General features: G+C 36.5%; 3 protein-coding genes across 5 annotated transcripts in view; all 3 read left to right on the plus strand.

Moving 5' to 3' along the window:
• The window catches only part of LOC124645679 (long-chain fatty acid transport protein 4-like), a 37,759-nt gene extending 35,756 nt beyond the window's left edge, over positions 1-2,003 (plus strand). For both annotated transcript variants that reach the window (XM_047185529.1, XM_047185530.1), the window contains 2 exons: positions 499-652; positions 1,146-2,003. In XM_047185529.1, coding sequence (XP_047041485.1) covers positions 499-652; positions 1,146-1,303 — 312 coding nt within the window. In that variant the 3' untranslated portion in view covers positions 1,304-2,003. The remainder of the gene's footprint in view (positions 1-498; positions 653-1,145) is intronic.
• A 211-nt stretch (positions 2,004-2,214) lies between these two features.
• Positions 2,215-19,495, plus strand: part of LOC124645680 (long-chain fatty acid transport protein 4-like) — a 31,704-nt gene continuing 14,423 nt past the window's right edge. The window contains exons 1-3 of the mRNA XM_047185531.1: positions 2,215-2,839; positions 3,041-3,191; positions 9,829-10,066. Coding sequence (XP_047041487.1) covers positions 2,673-2,839; positions 3,041-3,191; positions 9,829-10,066 — 556 coding nt within the window. The 5' untranslated portion in view covers positions 2,215-2,672. The remainder of the gene's footprint in view (positions 2,840-3,040; positions 3,192-9,828; positions 10,067-19,495) is intronic.
• On the plus strand, positions 11,223-19,361 carry LOC124645682. Of its 2 annotated transcripts, XM_047185533.1 has the most exons (6): positions 11,223-12,098; positions 12,706-12,863; positions 13,201-13,407; positions 14,131-14,524; positions 14,910-15,248; positions 15,604-19,361. In XM_047185533.1, the coding sequence occupies exons 1-6, from the start codon at positions 12,020-12,022 to the stop codon at positions 16,086-16,088; spliced, it is 1,662 nt and encodes a 553-aa protein (XP_047041489.1). In that variant the 5' UTR covers positions 11,223-12,019; the 3' UTR covers positions 16,089-19,361. The 2 variants fall into 2 exon arrangements, with proteins under 2 accessions (XP_047041489.1, XP_047041490.1); XM_047185534.1 differs by lacking the exon at positions 13,201-13,407 and having other exon boundaries at positions 15,604-16,137.

The following is a 19,495-nucleotide window of genomic DNA, read 5'->3' on the forward strand; positions in this document are numbered from 1 at the left end:
CTTCTTGGAATGAGCGCTTACAAAATCACTTATCTACTTAAAGTACCTAAACATTTGATTGCAGCTGTCCAGATTAATCGGAAAAAGATCTATATTCTAAAGTGTCGTCATAGCCTAAAAGTTAACTGAGCTATACCTAGGTACCTATTATTACCCCATTTCCTTTGATCCTGAAGCGCGTGAAAAAGTAACAAACATACACTCTCACAAGCTTTCACCTTTACAGTATTATCCCTACTAATATTATAAATGCGAAAGTAACTTTGTATGTCTGTCTGTTACGCTTTCACGTCTAAACCACTGAACTGATTTTAATAGATTTTGGTACAGAGATAGAGGTGACCTTGAGAAAGAACATAGGATAGTTTTTATCCCGGACTTTTGAAGAGTTCTCTTGGAAACGCGATATAACCGAACTAGATGCGGGCGAAGCCGCTGGCGGAAGCTAGTTATTATGTGAATCTGTCCACTTAATAATGTGAATTTATTCTTAAACAGATACCCAACACCGATGGCCGCGCAGGCATGTGCGGCATTGTAGACCCTCAGGGAACACTCGACTTGGACAAGTTAGCGAAAGACATTGCGAAAGACTTACCCAAGTACGCGAGGCCCATATTCATTAGGATCATGACTAGCGTCGACATGACAGGTGAGTTATTTGGAATACCTACTAGCTGTACTTAATTAATAATAACTAACTCATTAAGTTGATATTCAAATAAAAGTAATCTTGGATTTAAAGAACATTTAAGCGGATTTATGTACTTACTGAATTAAGGATTGTTTGCGTATCGATATCATTGTTTTGTAGGCGTGTGACATTGTCAGCTGTAGAACAAAGGTCCCCGAGGGAGGGCACGCAATATTATTATGACAAACACACACTTACTTTACAGGTGTGTGTTTTACAAAGTTGTTACCAATATCTTCTTGCCATTTAACTATTATTTTCTCGACTGGATCTACTGATTTGGGTTACAAGACCTTGAAAGTCACTCCCATAATAAGTAGGTAACGGGAGGAAACCACCATCCCCAACTGCGTCCCCCAATTTTTTCTGGCTTGAAACAGAAATAACTGATGTCATACGATTAGCAATGCCACATGTATACGCATTATTAATTCTATTATATTGTCAACAGGAACCTTCAAAATGAGGAAAGTCGATTTGCAGAAGGAAGGTTACGACCCCTCGGTAGTCAAAGATAAGCTATTTTATTTAGACCCAAAGACAGGAAAGTATACGCCTCTAGGAAATGAAGAATACGAAAAAATTATATCGGGACAAATTAGACTGTGATTTTAATTTATTATTAATTTACTTAAAGATATTATTGTGCCTTTATTATGTGATAGAAACTGTTAAGTGCAAGTACTTGTGAGAATTAAACAACTAAGTAATCGAGGTAGGTTAAAATCATGTTAGGATTTTTCGTTAATTAATGACTCGATGCCAGTGTTTACTGTTTACTATATTATCTTCCTTTTTAAAACATTGTTACAAAAAACTATAAACCAAAGTGAATAGTTAAAGGGAATAGCGCAGCTATACCTATCTATATACGAGTGTAATATACTTACAACTATTTATAGGTAGGTACTTATAGGAGTTGAAAATTACGTTTAGTAGTAGTTAAACATTCCTCACCACATATCACTAGATAGTCAGTGTGTTGTATTATTATATGATTCAAACTGTATGTCCTAGTTAGGTTGTTGAGGGTTTGGTAATCCTGTAACATAAGCTCAATTTGTATGCCTTATAATGACAACAAAGGTATTGTAAGTAAGTTAAATTATATAGTTACGTAAGAAGTAATTTCTGTTAATTAAGAATACTGAGTTAATACAATCAATATAACTAGTAGATCTAGGTATTGTTTCTATTTACTAGCTGGATTATGTACACAATTTTTTGTACTTAGTGTGTAAGAAACTATGCTTGTATATTTATGGACAAAAGGTGTATGAGTAATAAATGATTTATAAATTATTAATAAGGCAATGTTTTAATTAATTTTCTCCAAAAACATTCACCCTGCGTAGTAAACAGCTAAAATGAAATCAGTTTTCAGCATTTCTCGCATTCTAACAACAAAGAACCGTTTTCTAACAGAACAAAACTTTCTATTTCTATGAAGTATCAGAACGCAACTGTCAAATAATCGATTTGTGCGTGACAGTTTATATCTGACAGACGTCAATAAACGACCAAAACCCGAAATTGTTTATTTCATTGTACATTGCGTATTACAAAACTTTTAATTATTCAAGTTTCTTTGTGTGCCTTTGTTATTATTCAAATGTAATTTTAATTTTCTACCTAATGACAGCTGGATCAGTATTGTGTACATGACCGACGACTTTTTCTACAGGTTTTTGTGAATGAATTTCTTTAGGAATATTTTTTTAGCAGTAGTTCTTGCATTGCATTCTGTTGACCTAGTTCATCAATAGTCTAGACAGTGAATGTGCTAGACAACGGTATTATGAAGTGATAAAGTTAACAAACGATAAAGGAGTACACTTGCCTGTGTGCCCTATGAAAGGTTCTCGCAAACACTGCGAGTGAATTAATTGAGGAGACAGCGGGCGCGCGGCGCGCAGCAGTCACCACGGTGGTTCGCCGAACCGCAGTTAGTCGCGTTTCGTTGCGAAAGGTGGTCGCGATGATGCTCGTGTTTGCCGCTATTGCGGCCGCCTGTGCCGCCGTTTGGCTCTCCCAAGGAATCCTTTGTAGTTTTGTGGCTCTTTTAATTCTTTGTGCTGTTTACGCCGGTGCATTCCATTCACGCTGGTGTTACGTCGCTATAAAGACCGCGCCGCGAGATCTCAGGTAAGGGCTCCAAACTGGCACGTCATCGCATCGTATTTATTATTCAATAGTGTTAATACAGGAATAATAAAAGCAATCATTCACTTACATTTCCACACATTGCTTTAATTAGAACAAAAATAATTGATAGAAAAAGTTTGAGAAAAAGTTTAATTGATAACTTTGATAAGTAGTTTTGATATTTATTTCTTTACTTTCTAGAGCACTATTATCATATGTAAAGATTCTATGGATAACAAGAAAGTTTAGTAGCAAAGATCTGACCCTGCCGGACATTTTTCATGATGTTGTGAAAAGACATCCAGATAAGCCCTGCTTCCTATTCCAAAACGAAGTTTGGTCCTTCAAAGAGGTTGGTACACACTTGAATTAAAGTAGTCTGTGATTTGATCATCAAGTAGTTCCTTGGAACAAAAAAATATATATTTTTGTTTGTACCGCACCAGGTCATACTAATTAATTTGTACATCATTACAAATTCACAAGCAGTACACATACAGGACATATTTCAACACAGTAGAAAACAAAGTAAACTCTCATTATGATACATGAAACTACATTATCGTTTAAGTCAACCAAAATAATGGCATATTTTGCTGATTGTTAAAGAGAAAGTTATGTGTTATTTCATTGTGGCTTTCATGCCATGTTGATTTGTAGGCTTTTTCAATAAGTCTCAGTGTCTCAGTTATCAAAATACATAATTTTATAATAATTTTCGACATAATCATAGAAATTATATATTCGACACTTGTAATTAATTAATAATTAAATATCATATAAAATTGAATGTTACATGTGTAAAATTTTATATTCACACATATAAAATGAGTAAAATTAAATATTCCATGATGTTGTTATTACAAACAATGTATTTTGAGGTCTGCTGATCCCTGTAGGTTAACTTGTTAACAAGTACCCTCAAGTACACTTACCTCTGTAATGATTATGCAAAAAATAACAATTAATGTTACAGAAATGTGACAGTGTGTCCTTCAGAAAACTTTAACACATCTTTAATTAACTATTGTTTATATTCACGTTAAACTGCGTTAATGTGTTAAAAATTATAAAGACAATAATGACCCTTTAACCTGCATTACTGACCCCAATTTAAAAAAGGTCATTAATCAATATCAAATGAAAGTTGAAAAATAATTTGAGTACAATGAACTGCATTTTGAGACTGAAGTTAAAGATCAAGATATAATTATGTACCGTTAAGATAGTTGTAATATTAATCCAAAATAATCATTGATAAAATTCATTTCAAAAATATCAAGTTTTAAAGTAATTTAGCAAATGAAACACCCAGTTTATTTGCAAATTTCTTTCTGTTCACTTTTAACAATAACATCTTATTAAATTCTTGACCGTTATTTGAAGCTTACTAGTTTGAGATAGGCACCTACGTGTTTTCCGCTTTTATCTCCGTCCTTTTCTACCCCATATCTTGCATCTCTCTCGCTCACCGACCAGTTTCACTCCCCACCAGGCAGGAGGCGACGAGTGTTCTCGGCGGCCACAGTTCGTCATTGGCGTCTTGTTTTCCGCCCGAGAAGGTTGTCTAACCAACCGCTGTAGTATTTCGTTGAAAAATAAACTCAGTGCTCTCGCAGAACACAGGTGAGTTTATAATATTTTATACAATTTGTTAACGGTTTTACCGTTCGATATTCGATTTTGCGAAATCAAGTGTTAATATTTTGTACATCTACCCCTTTTTTGTCACGAGTTTCTTCCGTGTACTTTTTTTTCAGTAATTTGTTTTCAGAATGAGTGACTTATAAAGCAAATACAGATGCGGTAAATAATAAAGCTACCACAGCCCGTGCACGTGACTATGGAAAAGAAAGCAAGCCCGAAGTTCCTAAGGCACCTGTGGCCCTAGTTCAATCCTGCAAGGCGTTCAACGGTTTGACAAAAAAGAATGGTGTGAGGTGCGGTCCAACCAGCATCTCCTTAGTTCGGACTGATCACTACCGCACTTGAAGAGGGCTGATGGTGTCAAGAAAGCTTTTCGGCCTTGAAAGACTTGGTACGCTCCCCTCGGACTACCAGTAAGTCTGTTAGCCACCTCCCATGGGGGTCGGCTCATTATCACGGCGTGTGATGGTTTTCGGCCTTGAAAGACTTGGTACGCTCCCCTCGGACTGCCAGTAAGTCTGTTAGCCACCCCCCGTAGGGGTCGGCTCATTATCTCGGCGTGTGATGCTTTTCGGCCTTGAAAGACTTGGTACGCTCCCCTCGGACTGCCAGTAAGTCTGTTAGCCACCCCCCGTAGGGGTCGGCTCATTATCTCGGCGTGTGATGCTTTTCGGCCTTGAAAGACTTGGTACGCTCCGCCTAGGACTGCCAGTAAGTATGTTAGCCACCCCCCACAGGGGTTGGCTCATTTTCACGGACCCGCGCAGGGTACCAATCTTGCATGTTGCGAGACGCAGCATCATTACAAAGTGGGGACCAGTAAGTATACTAGCCACCCCCCACAGGGGTCGTTTCATTATCACGGACCCGCGCAGGGTACCAATCTTGCATTTTGCGAGTCGCAGCATCATTACAAAGCAGGGACCAGTAAGTATACTAGCCACCCCCCGCAGGGGTCGGCTCATTATCACGGACCCTCGCAGGGTACCAATCATGCATGTTGCAGGTCGTACCATCATTGCAATCTACCCTCGCAGGGTGGCTTTTTGGATCGACTTTCGAAGAGTCGCCATTATAACCTTCCCTCGAAGGGAAATGGTAATCACACTCACGCTGAATGGCGTGTGACGCAAAACTCTAAAAGCTCCCTTGGGATATCACGAGTAAATTACAATAGGAACCATGTCCAACAGAGGAAACAGAAAGCGTCCAGGACCGCAGGCGGACTTTGATGCGTCCAACAAGGCACGTAAGTTATGACTTTCCAGGCGGGTTGCCTAACATTATATCAAGACCAATGGAAAGAAATGGGAGCTCCGCCTTTCTTGTCAAAAATAATAACTGGGTATCGCATACCATTGGCCAAGAGCCACCTTTGATAGATAATGCCAGATTTGACCAGAGAGTCCAAAGAGATGGATGTCGTCATATCCCAAATGATAAAACAAAAAGTTCTATTGATAGCTGCAAATTCTGCCAGCTTTCTTTCCAATATGTTTCTTGTGCCCAAAAGGCGACGGAAAGAACCGTCCAATACTCAATCTCAAGGTTCTCAACAAGTTCATAATTACGGAACCCTTCAGTTTAATAAATGTTTTTCGGGTGCTAGAGTTTCTTCAGAAAGACGAATGGCTGTGCAAGTGGATCTCGCCCAGGCTTACTTCTACCTTCCGGTAGCCGGAGGTCACAGACATGTTCTTCGACTAGTATACAGAAGAAGACTGCTTCAGATTACGTGCCTACCATTTGGCTTAAGCACGGCACCCAAGACCTTCGCCACAGTGACCAATTTGGGTGGCTCAAACTTTGAAAACTCAAGGGTTACTTATAATTGTGTATCTCGATTTTCTGGTGGCTCACCAAGATATATTTGCCTACTTTGGGATCATTTGCACCACGTTTTGGATGGCAAGTGAATAAATCGCAAGCATTATCAACAAGATAATGACAAAACGCACTACGTGACAAACAGCACGACAAACTTAGAAGACCTGCATAGCTTGATAGGACTTTTAAACTTCGCAAGTTTTCGTTGTTCCATACGGCAGACTGCATTACCGGGCTCTCCTCACTTTCCTCAATGCAGTGTTGAACAGCAATCTATACCTACCCTATTCATGGAACCGTGAGCCAAACGGTGAACAAACCATAAAAAGGGTTCTTATAAGTCACGATTGAAGTAATGATCATATTTTATAAAAATAACTACGAAAGTAATATACTGACAACATTAGAAATGATATTTTAGAACGATGTCTGTGGAACTTATGCAATCTTTTCAAACTTATTTGAAATCAAATATGTATAATAAAGGCCGTAAATTATTTTCTTAATTTTAATGAAATATGTAGTAAATCGTTTACATGTAAAATGAACCTAGAAGTCTTGACTGTCATACATAGAACCCTACTTAATTGAAGACCACGATACTAAGAACATTTTACATAAAAATGTGACGTTTTTGTCATCGGTCGGGTTATACCCACCATTTTGAAAAAGTGTCATTCTTTGGTTACATTGTGGGCTCACGGCTCGGTGAATGGAGTATAGCAATGTTGAACCTACCAGCAGATGCCTTAGCAGATCTAAAGTGGTGGCTGGTCAGCTGCCACCAAACCTTGGATATTCATTCGCCACTTCCCTGTCACCTTATAACCACGGACGCCTCCGATGTAGGATGGGGGCACAACTGAACGGAACTCCCGTAATGGGTTCATGGAACGAGAGAGAAAAAGGCTTTCACTGCGATCTGAAAGAGATGCTTGCAGTATTAACTGGAAAATCACGGCAAGTTGCTAAAGAGATCAACAGCCATTTTTCAATGCAAAAATGGGACTGTGGTGTCATATCTAAGAAATCAAGGTGGCACCCGATCAAGGAGCCTACCGAACTTGACGTACAGAGTATTCAGTTATCTTGAGCTGTATCAAATCTATCACGTCGTGAATCATATACCAGCCCTATTCAACAGTCAGGCAGACCATCTCTCCCGACACAAACCTCCACCGGAGTGGCATCTTGTATCAGCAGTGGACCTACTTGCCTCGAAGCGAGCCCAGGGACACATAGTTGTGTACTACGTGCCCCTAGATCTGAAGGACCCGAAAGCGGGGTTCCACGATACCTTTTTCTCAAGTTTTGACTTACCCGCTAGCATGGGTATTACCGCCACCTTACCTTATACCGTAGGTCCTCAGTCATCTCAATTCAGGAACGGGAGTTAATCTCATAGTAGTTCCTTCGGTGGCACCAGGTATTTTGGCGAGCAGATTTGAAGTCCCGATCATTAGCAGTACCCTACACACTGATGAACCTCGAGCAGAAACCGATAGACACAGCAACGGGGATACCCCCTGCCAAGGTCAGGGAAATGGGGGGGGGGAGGGACAAGGAGTCTCTCCGACTGAAGTCTTCTTCAATCCACACGCAACACTTATCAATCAGCTTGGAGTCGATGGTTAAATTGGGGCGAAAAGTATGAAATTGGATCCTATGAATCCTTGAATCCCTATTTGGACCTATACTTACCCAATTTTTAGCAGACTTACACATAGTAAATAAACTAACATACAATACTATTTTATTACACAAGTCAGTTATAGCTACACTATGCAATGCAGAAACCACTGGAGAGCTAGGTTCACACGTTCTAGTCGGACACAATTTAAAATCAATAGCGCTGAGCAAACCTGTTCCCCGGGAAGCCGTCCATCTGGAATAATGACCAATTGGTAACCTACTTAAGTGCAGTAAACGTAGACGAGAATAATCCATTTGCAACTTCCAGGCACACTGCTGCTCTTTCTTTTGCTAGCTTGTTTCGGAAAGGCGAGTCCATGATCTTTCCTTGCTTGCAATAGACCCAGAACATTTCAAAAACAACAAAGATAATTTAATCTTATGGCCAGTCTTTGGCTCTAAGACCGACAGTTCTAGTCATAGGCAGTCGGGTTGTTGTTTGATGGATAATCAGGAAAATATAAATCTAAGTCCAGTGTATTGGGTCAGAAAGACTAAAGCCTTGTTAGAAGATAGACGGACATCGGCTAATTCCTTAAATTTATTTATATCCGTTAGAGGCCAACCAAAGGCAGGCACCCGAACGATGATGCGGGTGGATTAAGACATTGTTAAAAGAGGCAGGAATAACTACAACCCCAGGAAGCTTCCACTCGGCGGTAGCGTCAAAATCTGTGTTGACAATATACTTTTGGACGATATATTAGCAAAGGGTAATTGGCGATCAGGCAATACATTTGCCCATTTTTACAGAAGGGAAAGATACCCACTAAATAGAAGTAGCAAGTTATCTCGATTATTTAATTAATCCAGCTGATTAATGTCTATATTTTTGTTACTATTGTTATTAAGAAGTATCGCAATGTTTTTGTTAATTACTATTAGAAAATGAAATCAATTTTGCTTTTGTTCTTGCATCTCTCTTTTAATTTTTATTACTCATCCTTCGAGCCCATTTCCCAACTATGTTGGGGTCGGCTTCCAGTCTAACAGGATGTAGCTGAGTACCAGTACCAGTTAACTTTGATTACATTAGTATTCCAGGACGCAATACACATACTTACATGTGATTACTCGTGTACCTAAGTACCTATTTACATACACAATTTCATTGTGCTTTTGCTCACATTGGCGTCCACTTCCACCAGGCGATAACAAACACGTCTCAAACTAGTAAGCTTCAAATAACGGTCAAGAATTTAATAGCAGCGTTTTACCTGAAATAAAACGCATATTAAATACTTACCTTATTTGAAGCTTACATTTTAATTTCTGCCTGGTGTTTTCGACTCAATGACGAACTGTGGCCGCCGAGAACACTCGTCGCCTCCTGCCTGGTGGGGAGTGAAACTGGTCGGTGAGCGAGAGAGATGCAAGATATGGGGTAGAAAAGGACGGAGATAAAAGCGGAAAACACGTAGGTGCCTATCTCAAACTAGTAAGCTTCAAATAAGGTAAGTATTTAATATGCGTTTTATTTCAGGTAAAACGCTGCTATTATCTATAGATAGTATATCTTATAGTATATTTTATCTATCAGATAGTATATTTTATCTAAGACAGCTGGTACATAAAACAAGCCACTTAAGATAAGATAAGCCTATCCCAGATAAGCCTATCTGGGATAGGCTTAGGATGCCTATCCCAGATAGATAATTCCTAAAGTCTAATAACAGTCTATTCAATATTAACTAAAACAAGGTGTTTGTTTTAATGTAATTTTTAGAACTAAAGTGTAAATTGATCACACATTACCAAGAACGTAAATGTTTGGTTTGATTCATGTTGTTAAAAACTCTTGGTTATAAATACCTTGTTTTTAGGTGGAAGACTACAGCTTGAGGGTTACTGCTGTGTTAAAAGCGCAGGGTATAAAAAAGGGGAATATTGTTGGTTTGTTAGTGAACAACTGTCCCCAACAGCCTGCACTATGGATGGGTATAGCCCGGCTAGGCGCTGTCACGCCTCTTATTAACACGAACCAACGCGGCAATGCTCTCATACACTCAATAAACGTCGCCAAATGTGATGCATTGATCATCTCTGAAGAGTACCAAGCCGGTAAGTCTACACCAAACAGGTTTTTACAAACTATGCTGAAATTATAATGATAACAACATTTGGCGGTCTAGTAATCACGATACGGTTCCACCGGTTTAGTATGACGTAGGTTGGAACGTTTTTTTAGAACGTCTGATGAATAAATTGTCGGATATAAACATTATGATAGGCACTTCAAATAATACCTGTATATAATACCTTAACTGTAATTCAAAGGTCTCATGTTGCATGTTTTACGTGCCTATTTTTTTCTTAGGTCCGAAGTTCTTCAAAAATAAATAAACTTCAGGTTTCCTATTTTTTGTAGACTCCAATTTTCAACGGAACTTTGGATTGAAAAGTAATTTGAGATACGTAGGTACATGATCACTCCTGCGAATGACGCACTTTCTGTGTTTTTCTTGCGGCTTATTCCGGTTGTGGCAATTTATGTCCATCGTTAGCTTGTCCCACAATGGTACTTTACAAATGGATTGTCGGTTATTTTCCCACTTGACTTGGAATTTAATATTTATAATACTTCCATCTCAAACAAAAAGGGCGCAATTTTTTTATTTTGAACTTGCTTGAGAATTAAGAACCTCACACCAGCCCACACACCATCAAAATGCCTTGTATGGAAATTCAAGTTTGGAAACCTATATTGAAATAGTAAAAATTTCGCCTCAACTCAACATTATTTGGCCTTAAATTAATAGATAAATATTCATGAATGTCTGTTCGAGTGAGGTTCAAGGTTCAATACCTTGAACCTCACTCGAACAGACTAGCTAATCAGCTAATATTGACTCAGTTTACGCAATACTACTTCGCGTAAGTTTCTGACAGTTTTTATTCGACACGTGCAAGTTGAAGACATCAGGGACCTAAATATTAAAAACTTTCTCCGCATCTCTGCAGCACACTCGACACATGCAAGAGTATCTATATAATATTTATGTACGGTACTTATGTTTCTGACGCGACAACCGAGATCATCGACCTACTTAACGTTTACTTTTTGCGATATGCAATCTTATTTTCTTATATAAAATATGCAATCTTCGATTTTTAAACGAAGAAGTTCACTCGCTTGCCACTCTGTTGCTGACCAAAATCTCGCCTTATGCACAGTTTAATAAGCACACTTCTATTGGCCATAATGACTACAGACAACGTACACGCAGAGAAATTGGTGACAAACAGAAGTACTGAATCGAATAGTAAAATGAAGTTACAAAGTTTCTAGTTTGAAATACTTGACCCTTGTTATCTTTACGACTAATTACTCATTCCTACTAATCGTATGTTTCATTATATTATTTGATTAATGTAGCTTACAAAAAAATATAATTGAACAAAAACATCAATAATTTATGTATCATGAACAAGAATTCTGTTAATATTTATATAATGTATTGTAAGTAATAAGAAACAGAGATTCGCAATTACTAAATGATCCAATTACGGTTAATGATTTACAATGTTACTGGTAGACTACGAGTGTGTTTGTAATCAAAACAATAATATTTTTATTACAACTACATTATTGTTTGCAGTACATATCGTTCGTAGCGTCACTTAAAAATCGTTTAGTTTGGTTTACCCTTTATGTAGTGTTAGGCCTTAACAAGACTATTATAGTAAAAACCGCACCGGAAACAGTAAACGGTACAATGCATGTATTACTCCGTGCTATTTGTTAGTGTGTTTTAAAATATTATAAAATAATAATGTTACAATAACAATCGAGGTGGTATTCATAGCAAAGTATCTTGTACTGTTTATCGAAAACTGTGTTTTTGTAAACAAACTCGCGCGCTCGCATCCCGCCCCGCCACCGCCACCCGCACCCGAGCCGGCGTCCGGCTTGGCGGCCATTGTGTTTTTGACCAGCGAGCGAGCGCAGTATTGCAGATTGAATTTGAAGTGTTTTTCGCCTTTTTGGGTTATTATTACAAAACCAGTGACGAGATGGATGATGACATTGACCAAGACGTCCCTCAGTTATTAAAGCAGTGGGGTTTACCCCAATATATTCATACTTTTCAAGGTAAGTTGTACCATTGTCTTAGTATCAGGATGCCATGTGTTCTATGAATTTTATTGTAACAACTGTACATTTACCATGGTTCGCTTGGTTCGCATTAAAGTATTCTATTTTATTTAAATAAGCGATTTGATCGATTGTTGTTCCGGCTGTTTTTGGCCACGCAGTAAGAGTGTTGGCGTTCTTGTATTCGCATAATGGCTGATGTAGGTCTTCTTATTGTTGTAGTATTCATATTCAATTTATACAAGTATATTCTATATAAGCTATTATTCAATTTAAACAAGTAAGTGGTGTAACTATATAATGACTTTATAAGTTTACAACAAAAAGTCTTAAAGTTATTCATGGAATTTCATTATATACTTACGCGATAAAATTAGTTGATACACAGTCATCTCATCTTAAACTTAATGGGTTTGGCACACAGGACACCCAGAGTCAGCTCAGCTTCAAAACATGCGAAAAGGATAACTAGTCAATAGGCTTGTTTTATACAATCTAGGTTCCCAAGCCAAGTATTCGATTCCCCTAGACCAGAAAATTATGCCTTAGGCGTTGGGACTTTCTTGTGTAAGTTATACAATTATGTTTTTTTATGATTTTTCAGTAAATGATATAACAATATCAACCCTGTCAATGATAGACAGAGGTCTCGCCAAGGAACTAATCCCGTCCATTGGGGATCGGGCCAAATTCTTAAAAAATTTAGATAACTGGATCAAAATAACAAACCCAGAATGCCCAGAATTCAGCAGCTGCAGCTCTGTAAGTAGCTTCTATTTTTTTAACATGTTTTTATTGGCTTCACCTGAAACTATACTATATGACTTAGCCCCACAGAAAGCACATTAGATAGGTAAGGTTTGTGTTGTGGGTACCAGACTACAATATATATAATAGATATTATATAGGTGAATACTTATATACATACATGGCCATAACTCGGGAACAAATATTTGTTATAAACACACAAATAAATGCCTGTACCAGGATTCGAACCTGGGACCTCCAGCTTCAAATAGGCTATGGAGGCTGTTAATTCTTATACCTATATATATGTAGTACCTATTTAAATAGTAGGTAATTTTATTTTATTTTGCAGCCCCCTACAGTTTTTGTAGATATGCTTAATCCCAAACACAAACAAATAAAGAGTGTGAGTGAATTTATAGCCCCTTTGAACAAGAATAATACCTCTACCCAACTAAATGATTCCAATTCCATTATACCTCCTACCATTGGTGAGAATGAGGAGGCTTGCTCTAGTGTGGATCTGGATATGACCATTTGTAATGAAGATGAATTTCCGGTAAGATGAATACTGATAATTTAACTATTAGGTCCTTACCTATGAAATTGGTGTTTTTCATTACAACTATTTGGCTTCTAGTATGACTTAATCTTTTTTTAAACACCGGTATCCTTATTTTTTAAATAAAGACTATGTTTGCTACAAATTTGTGTACCAACAGTCAAATTAATTTAAGTATTTTTTTAATTTTCTATATACACTTCAGACCACTTTGATGCACCCATCGGCCGGCCCACTTTTTTTTTAAAATTCTACATCTACATTTTATGTTAGATAAAATTTTGATACCTCAATTTATGCGTGGATATTGCTTGTGTTTACCTTGAAAACTTTATTTCATTTGGATTACAGGGTTTTTAAAATATTCCAAAAAAATATTTGTATGGAGAAATCAATTTTCTTAAAATTCTTCATACAAAACACCAATTTCATAGATAGAGACCTAATATTTGACCTCAAAATAAAACATAAAAAATGTTAGAACTAAATTAAATATATGCTTTTAAAAAACTATCATAATAATCCGTTTCTATAGTTTTATTTCATGAGTAACTATCGCGCTAACCGAAGACAATATTATATCATAATAACCTACTCAATTATTTTAATAATTAATTTTATTTTTGTGTATTTTTTTTTTTTTTTCTCACGCAAAATACGCGCTTTGTCGTGGAGTTGCGGAAACCAGCCCGAGTAATCTAATCTTTTTGTGTATTTCAGCCGTTGAAAAATCTACTCTTAAAATCGAATGAAGGACAAGGCCTGCTAAATTTATATTCAGAACAAGGCAAATTATCAAATAATGGGCGAAGAAAAGTTTGCAATATAATAATAAAAGACCTAATGCAATCAGACCCAAATAAAAGAATAGACAGTTCTCTACTTCTTACAAAAGCACAAGAAATAACTGAAGTATTCAAAAAGGAAAATATAAGTACTTACTTTATTCCATACATTAATGATACTAAACTTAAAATAAAAAGATGTGCAAAAGGCAAATTATATGACTGTCTACAAAACAGGCGCCGCGAATTAAGGGAGGCTAAGGTTATTAAAAAGAAAAATGGCAGCAACATCAACAATAACAGCAACGAGCCAGAAGTCGTCGAAGAAGGCAAGTTTTAAGTTATCTACCTGGGTTTTTATTTTTTTTAATAGCCAAATGTGATCCCACTGTTGGATTAGAGCATCTCCCAAATAGGTTATTAATTGTATTCAAACCTCAAAAGGAAAAAAGGACAACTGTGTTGTTTGTCTGACTGCCTTTCCTTGGCCTCTTTCTAGCAACTTTAATAACTTGCAGTTTCATCATCCTCCTAACGTTTGGCCCACCTTTCTGACACGGTTCAATTGAACCTGGGGTCCGCTTGACAACCTAATCCCATGATTTGGCATGACACTAGTTAATTACATTAATAACTTGCAACTTATTTTACTAAATTAAATTATTTTGAAGTCTTTATTTCATGATTTTTTTATGAGTCCATGTATCTTTCCAGATGGTGGTGCAGATGAAGATATCCAGTGGCTCCAAAACTGTACAGAACCCTGGCATTTAGTGATAGAGAAGTGGCAAAAAACTTCCAAAAATAGATTGAAGGAAATAGAGACTTCAGAAATGACCATCGGAGCATACATTAATAAATATCCAGTGTTAAAAACGCCACGCGGGCATGAGCTTCTTATTGAAGATTTTCAATTTTTATACCCATTGTCAGGGAATAAATTATTTGAAATATTCCCAACAATAAAAAATAATATATTCAAGGTGGCTCTATCTAAAACCCAAGTTACTGAAGTAAAAGAAATACTGGAACAACTACAGCTTCTAAACAAAAGTAAGTAAACCTAGGTTTTATAATTAGTGTCTTAGATATAAAAACGTAAATTACTTACAATTTGTTATATAGTTTCTAATAGGTAATAAAATGTTCGACTTAATTCAAATTACGGTTATCACTACATCATCACTACATAGTATAAAACAAAAACGCTTTTTCTGTTCATATGTCCCTTTGTATGCTTAAATCTTTAAAACTTTGCAACCGATTTTGATGCGGTTTTTTTTAATAGATAGAGTGATTCAAGAGGATGGTTTATATGTAGGTATAGTACCCGTGCAAAGCCGGGGCGGGTCGCTAGTAAAGTTATATTTAAATAACGTAATATTGAAGTAACGTCTTATTTTTTTAGATGATGAACATTATGAGGAAGTTGAGTCAATACTAGCGTTCATGCTGTTGCCGCTGCTCTTGGGAAACCCAACACACAGAACCAAGAAACAAGTGTGGCGGCCATCCAAAGCTGAAGTAAAGGACGGCTTCATTACACACGTGCTGAGACCAATGGACGTGCAAGCCGCTATAGCCCACAGACGTGAAAAATATTTAAGATATAAGCTAACGCTCCAACCGGTGATTGTGATTGTTGGTTCTTCTTATACGGACATACAAAAATACTTTGTCGTAGTTAACGATTTATTTTTCGAAACGAATTCAATTTTAAAAGCAGTGGATACATGTTTTAAAATTTTCCACTCTCTTCACTGTCAATATCCGACAGAGAGTGTGTGCGTGTGGAACTTCATACAACTAGGACTATACCAGTTAAAAACCAAGTGGGACAAAACCTATAGCACTGTTAATGCTTTCATTACTGATCTGGACATTGATCTTTAACAATTTAAATACTTAATTAATAAAAAAAAAGCCTGTTAAAATGCCTAAATGTTTTGTATGTTATGTAGATTTATCAACTTACAAACAATTGTGTACTCACATAACGTTATATCACCAGAAATGGGGCTTACCTTTAAATAATTACATTTGTTTGGAAGAAGATTGTAAAAGGAAATTTTTTCTCTTTAATTCGTTTAAGAAGCATTTAAAGAGTCATCAAAAAGAATCAAATTCCTTAGATATTCATGCCAATGACATATCAACAAATAATTTATTGAGTATAGTCCCTCCAGTGACAAATTCAACTACTTCTGATATACATTCTATGGAAAGTAAGTCTGTAACTAACAGCTCCTGTAATTTAAATATTGAACCTATGAAAAATATTGAATCAGTTACCAACCCTATAGCCAAGTTTGCTTCATTGTTATATGCCAATTCAGTTATACCGCTTAATGTGGTTCAAGAAATAATGGAAAACTTAAGTAACAATATTATTTAGCCTTTACTTGATCCTTCTTCAATGCACGATACCGTAAAAGAGGACTGTTACCAAACTACATATAATAAAATTGCATCCTTAAATGAGTCAATGAAAGATTTTGAATCAGAACATAAGAGGCTGTCTTACTTTAAACGTCATGGTACATATATAGAGCCCCAGGAATATACTGTTGGACAACGACTAGAGACAAAATATGACAGTAATAATCATTGCAATATTACTACAGTGAAAGCAACAGCAATGCATATTCCTTTAAACTTAATACTTAAAAATTTTTTTGAAATGGATGGTGTATTGGAGGAAACTTTGCAATTTTTTAAAACAATTCTAAACAATGATAGTAATTTAGTCCAAAATATAATAAAAGGGTCTGAATGGCAAAAAAAGCTTGCTTTACATGAAGATAAAATTGTATTTCCTTTGTGTCTTTTTTTTGACGATTACGAAGTTGGTAACGCTTTAGGCAGTCATTCAGGCGTACACAAACTTGGGGCTGTTTATATTAGTGTTATGTGTATTCCTCCCCATAAAATATCACATCTTGGTAATATATTTTTATCACTATTGTTCCATTCTTCCGATCGACAAAAATTTGGCAATAATGTTATATTTGCCCCAGTTATTTCAGATTTAAATAATTTATTAGAAAATGGAATCGAGGTTTATAATTCTGGAAGGAAAACTAAACTCTATTTTGAATTAGCTGTTATTATAGGGGATAACTTAGGTATACATACAATCACAGGATTTGCGGAATCGTTTTCATCCAACTATCCATGCCGTATATGTAAGATTACTAAAGAAACTATGAGAAAGGCTTATGAATGTGATGAATCTTTGCTACGTACTATGCCCCAATATATGGTAGATGTAGAATTACAAAATGTTTCTGCTACAGGCATTAAAGATAAATGTGTTTGGCATGAGGTAAAAGGGTTTTCAGTTATAGATCATGTTGGAGTTGACATAATGCATGATCTCTTAGAAGGAGTCTGTAAATACGATATGAGTTTCATTGTTTTGAGTTACATTACCGACCTTAAATATTTCTCGTTAGAAATTTTAAATAATAGAATCATTTCTTTTAATTACGGACCTGATAGAAGGAACACACCCCCAATCATTACATTAGATCATTTGCAACGCAATACTCTAAAAATGTCAGCAGCAGAAACACTTTGTTTTGTAAGATACTTTGGACTGCTAGTCGGTGACCTGATACCCGATCATGATGCAATTTGGAATATTTATATTTGTTTGAGAAAGATAATGGACATTGTCATGTCAACTGTCATTAATAAATCAGACTCAGATTTATTGAAAAGTCTCATTTCCGAACATAACTTCTTATATTTGGCATATAGTAAAAAATCCTTAACTCCTAAATTCCATTATCTTACTCATTATCCACAGATGTTAATTAAATTCGGTCCCTTAGTAAATATCTGGTCGATGAGGTATGAAGCTAAACATCGCATATCTAAGTTATATGCAAACGTGACCAATAATAGAATTAATATTTGTAAATCACTGGCTATTAAACATCAACTTCAATTAAATAATAAGTTTATCAGTAACACCTTCTTGAAACAGACTGACTGTGGAAGAAAAAAAAGCGTAAGCGATATGAGAATTACTGAAAATATTGCATGTCAATTACAGTTAGAGTTGACAAATTTATATAAATGTAATTGGGTCACAGTTAACGGAATTAAGTACACTGCTAATATGACGTTAACGTTAGATTTTTATGAAGACAAATTACTACCAAAGTTTGGCTTAATCGAAAATATTTTTATAGCCGATGATTATTTTATTATTCTGGAGTGTTCTTTGTTTGATACGTTATGTTTTAATGAACATTTATATTGTTTTGATGTAGAATTATTAAGTGATAGAAATACTTATTTTTTTTCCTTAGGAAACATTGCTAGTTACGTGCCAAATAATTTGACACTTAGTGTTGATGGTAAACATTATCATGTTACGCCACGATCTTCAATTTAGATATTTAATTGATCTCAATCTAAGACTAATTCAAGTTACAACCCCGAATGTCTGTATATTAAGAAAAAATAATACTTATAATTTATAACATTTATAACTAATTAGCCGGGTGTCCACTGGCCGCACGCCTCGCGAGGCAGCGCCGCGCGCGCAAAACGTCCGTGCTCATGTGCGCACGTTTGCCGCGCCCGAGGAAATTTATTCGGCAAGATGGCAGCCGATAGTCAGTTGTTCAAAATAGTTTTTGTACATATTTATTCCCGTGGCACGTAATTCATGGTTTTCGCATTTTCTTTTGGGTAAAGATTAATAAAAAAAGTAAATCATTCACGATTTACGGCAGAAACATGTGCACTCATTGCAAAACTATTTTGAACAGCTGACTGATGGCCGCCATCTTGCTGAGTTTTATATGTGTTTTATATGTGTGTGATATCGCAGCTTGCTCGCCGCGTGCTCGCGGCGATATTAATGCTAGTGTGAACAGGCTCTAATAGGGCCCCATACTTTACAAGTTGAATGTAGAAATGATAAGTATAAGGGACGTCGACGCTGAAAAGACGCCTGAACGGGTAGCATGATCGCGCGAAAAGTGATAAAACATCTCCCTATCGCACTATTAGTAAGTGCGATAGGGACGGATGTTTTATCGCGCGATCATGCTACCAATGCAGATGTGAGGGGCCGTAATGTGTAAGTGTAATTTCTATGGACCAATGATTGTGATGATTATATTAAAATAAATGTCATTTTTCTCTGTACGTAATATTTTTTATTTTTGATTCCAGGGATCCTAAACATATAGAGCCGTAGCGCGTGGGACGTCGTAAAAAATGCCGATAATCTCAAATTCTATGATTCTAATCTAACACTTGATGACACTTATGATACAAGA

This window comes from Helicoverpa zea, chromosome 3, assembly GCF_022581195.2.
Source record: "Helicoverpa zea isolate HzStark_Cry1AcR chromosome 3, ilHelZeax1.1, whole genome shotgun sequence".
In the NCBI taxonomy this organism is placed as follows: Eukaryota; Metazoa; Arthropoda; class Insecta; order Lepidoptera; family Noctuidae; genus Helicoverpa; species Helicoverpa zea.

Excerpts from the sequence above, each read along its gene's own strand:
- LOC124645682 (XM_047185533.1), top strand. The coding sequence starts at position 12,020 with ATGGATGATGACATTGACCAAGACGTCCCTCAGTTATTAAAGCAGTGG. Across the intron at positions 12,099-12,705 it reads ATATATTCATACTTTTCAAG|TAAATGATATAACAATATCA; the intron begins GTAAGTTGTACC and ends ATGATTTTTCAG. Across the intron at positions 12,864-13,200 it reads AATTCAGCAGCTGCAGCTCT|CCCCCTACAGTTTTTGTAGA; the intron begins GTAAGTAGCTTC and ends TTTATTTTGCAG.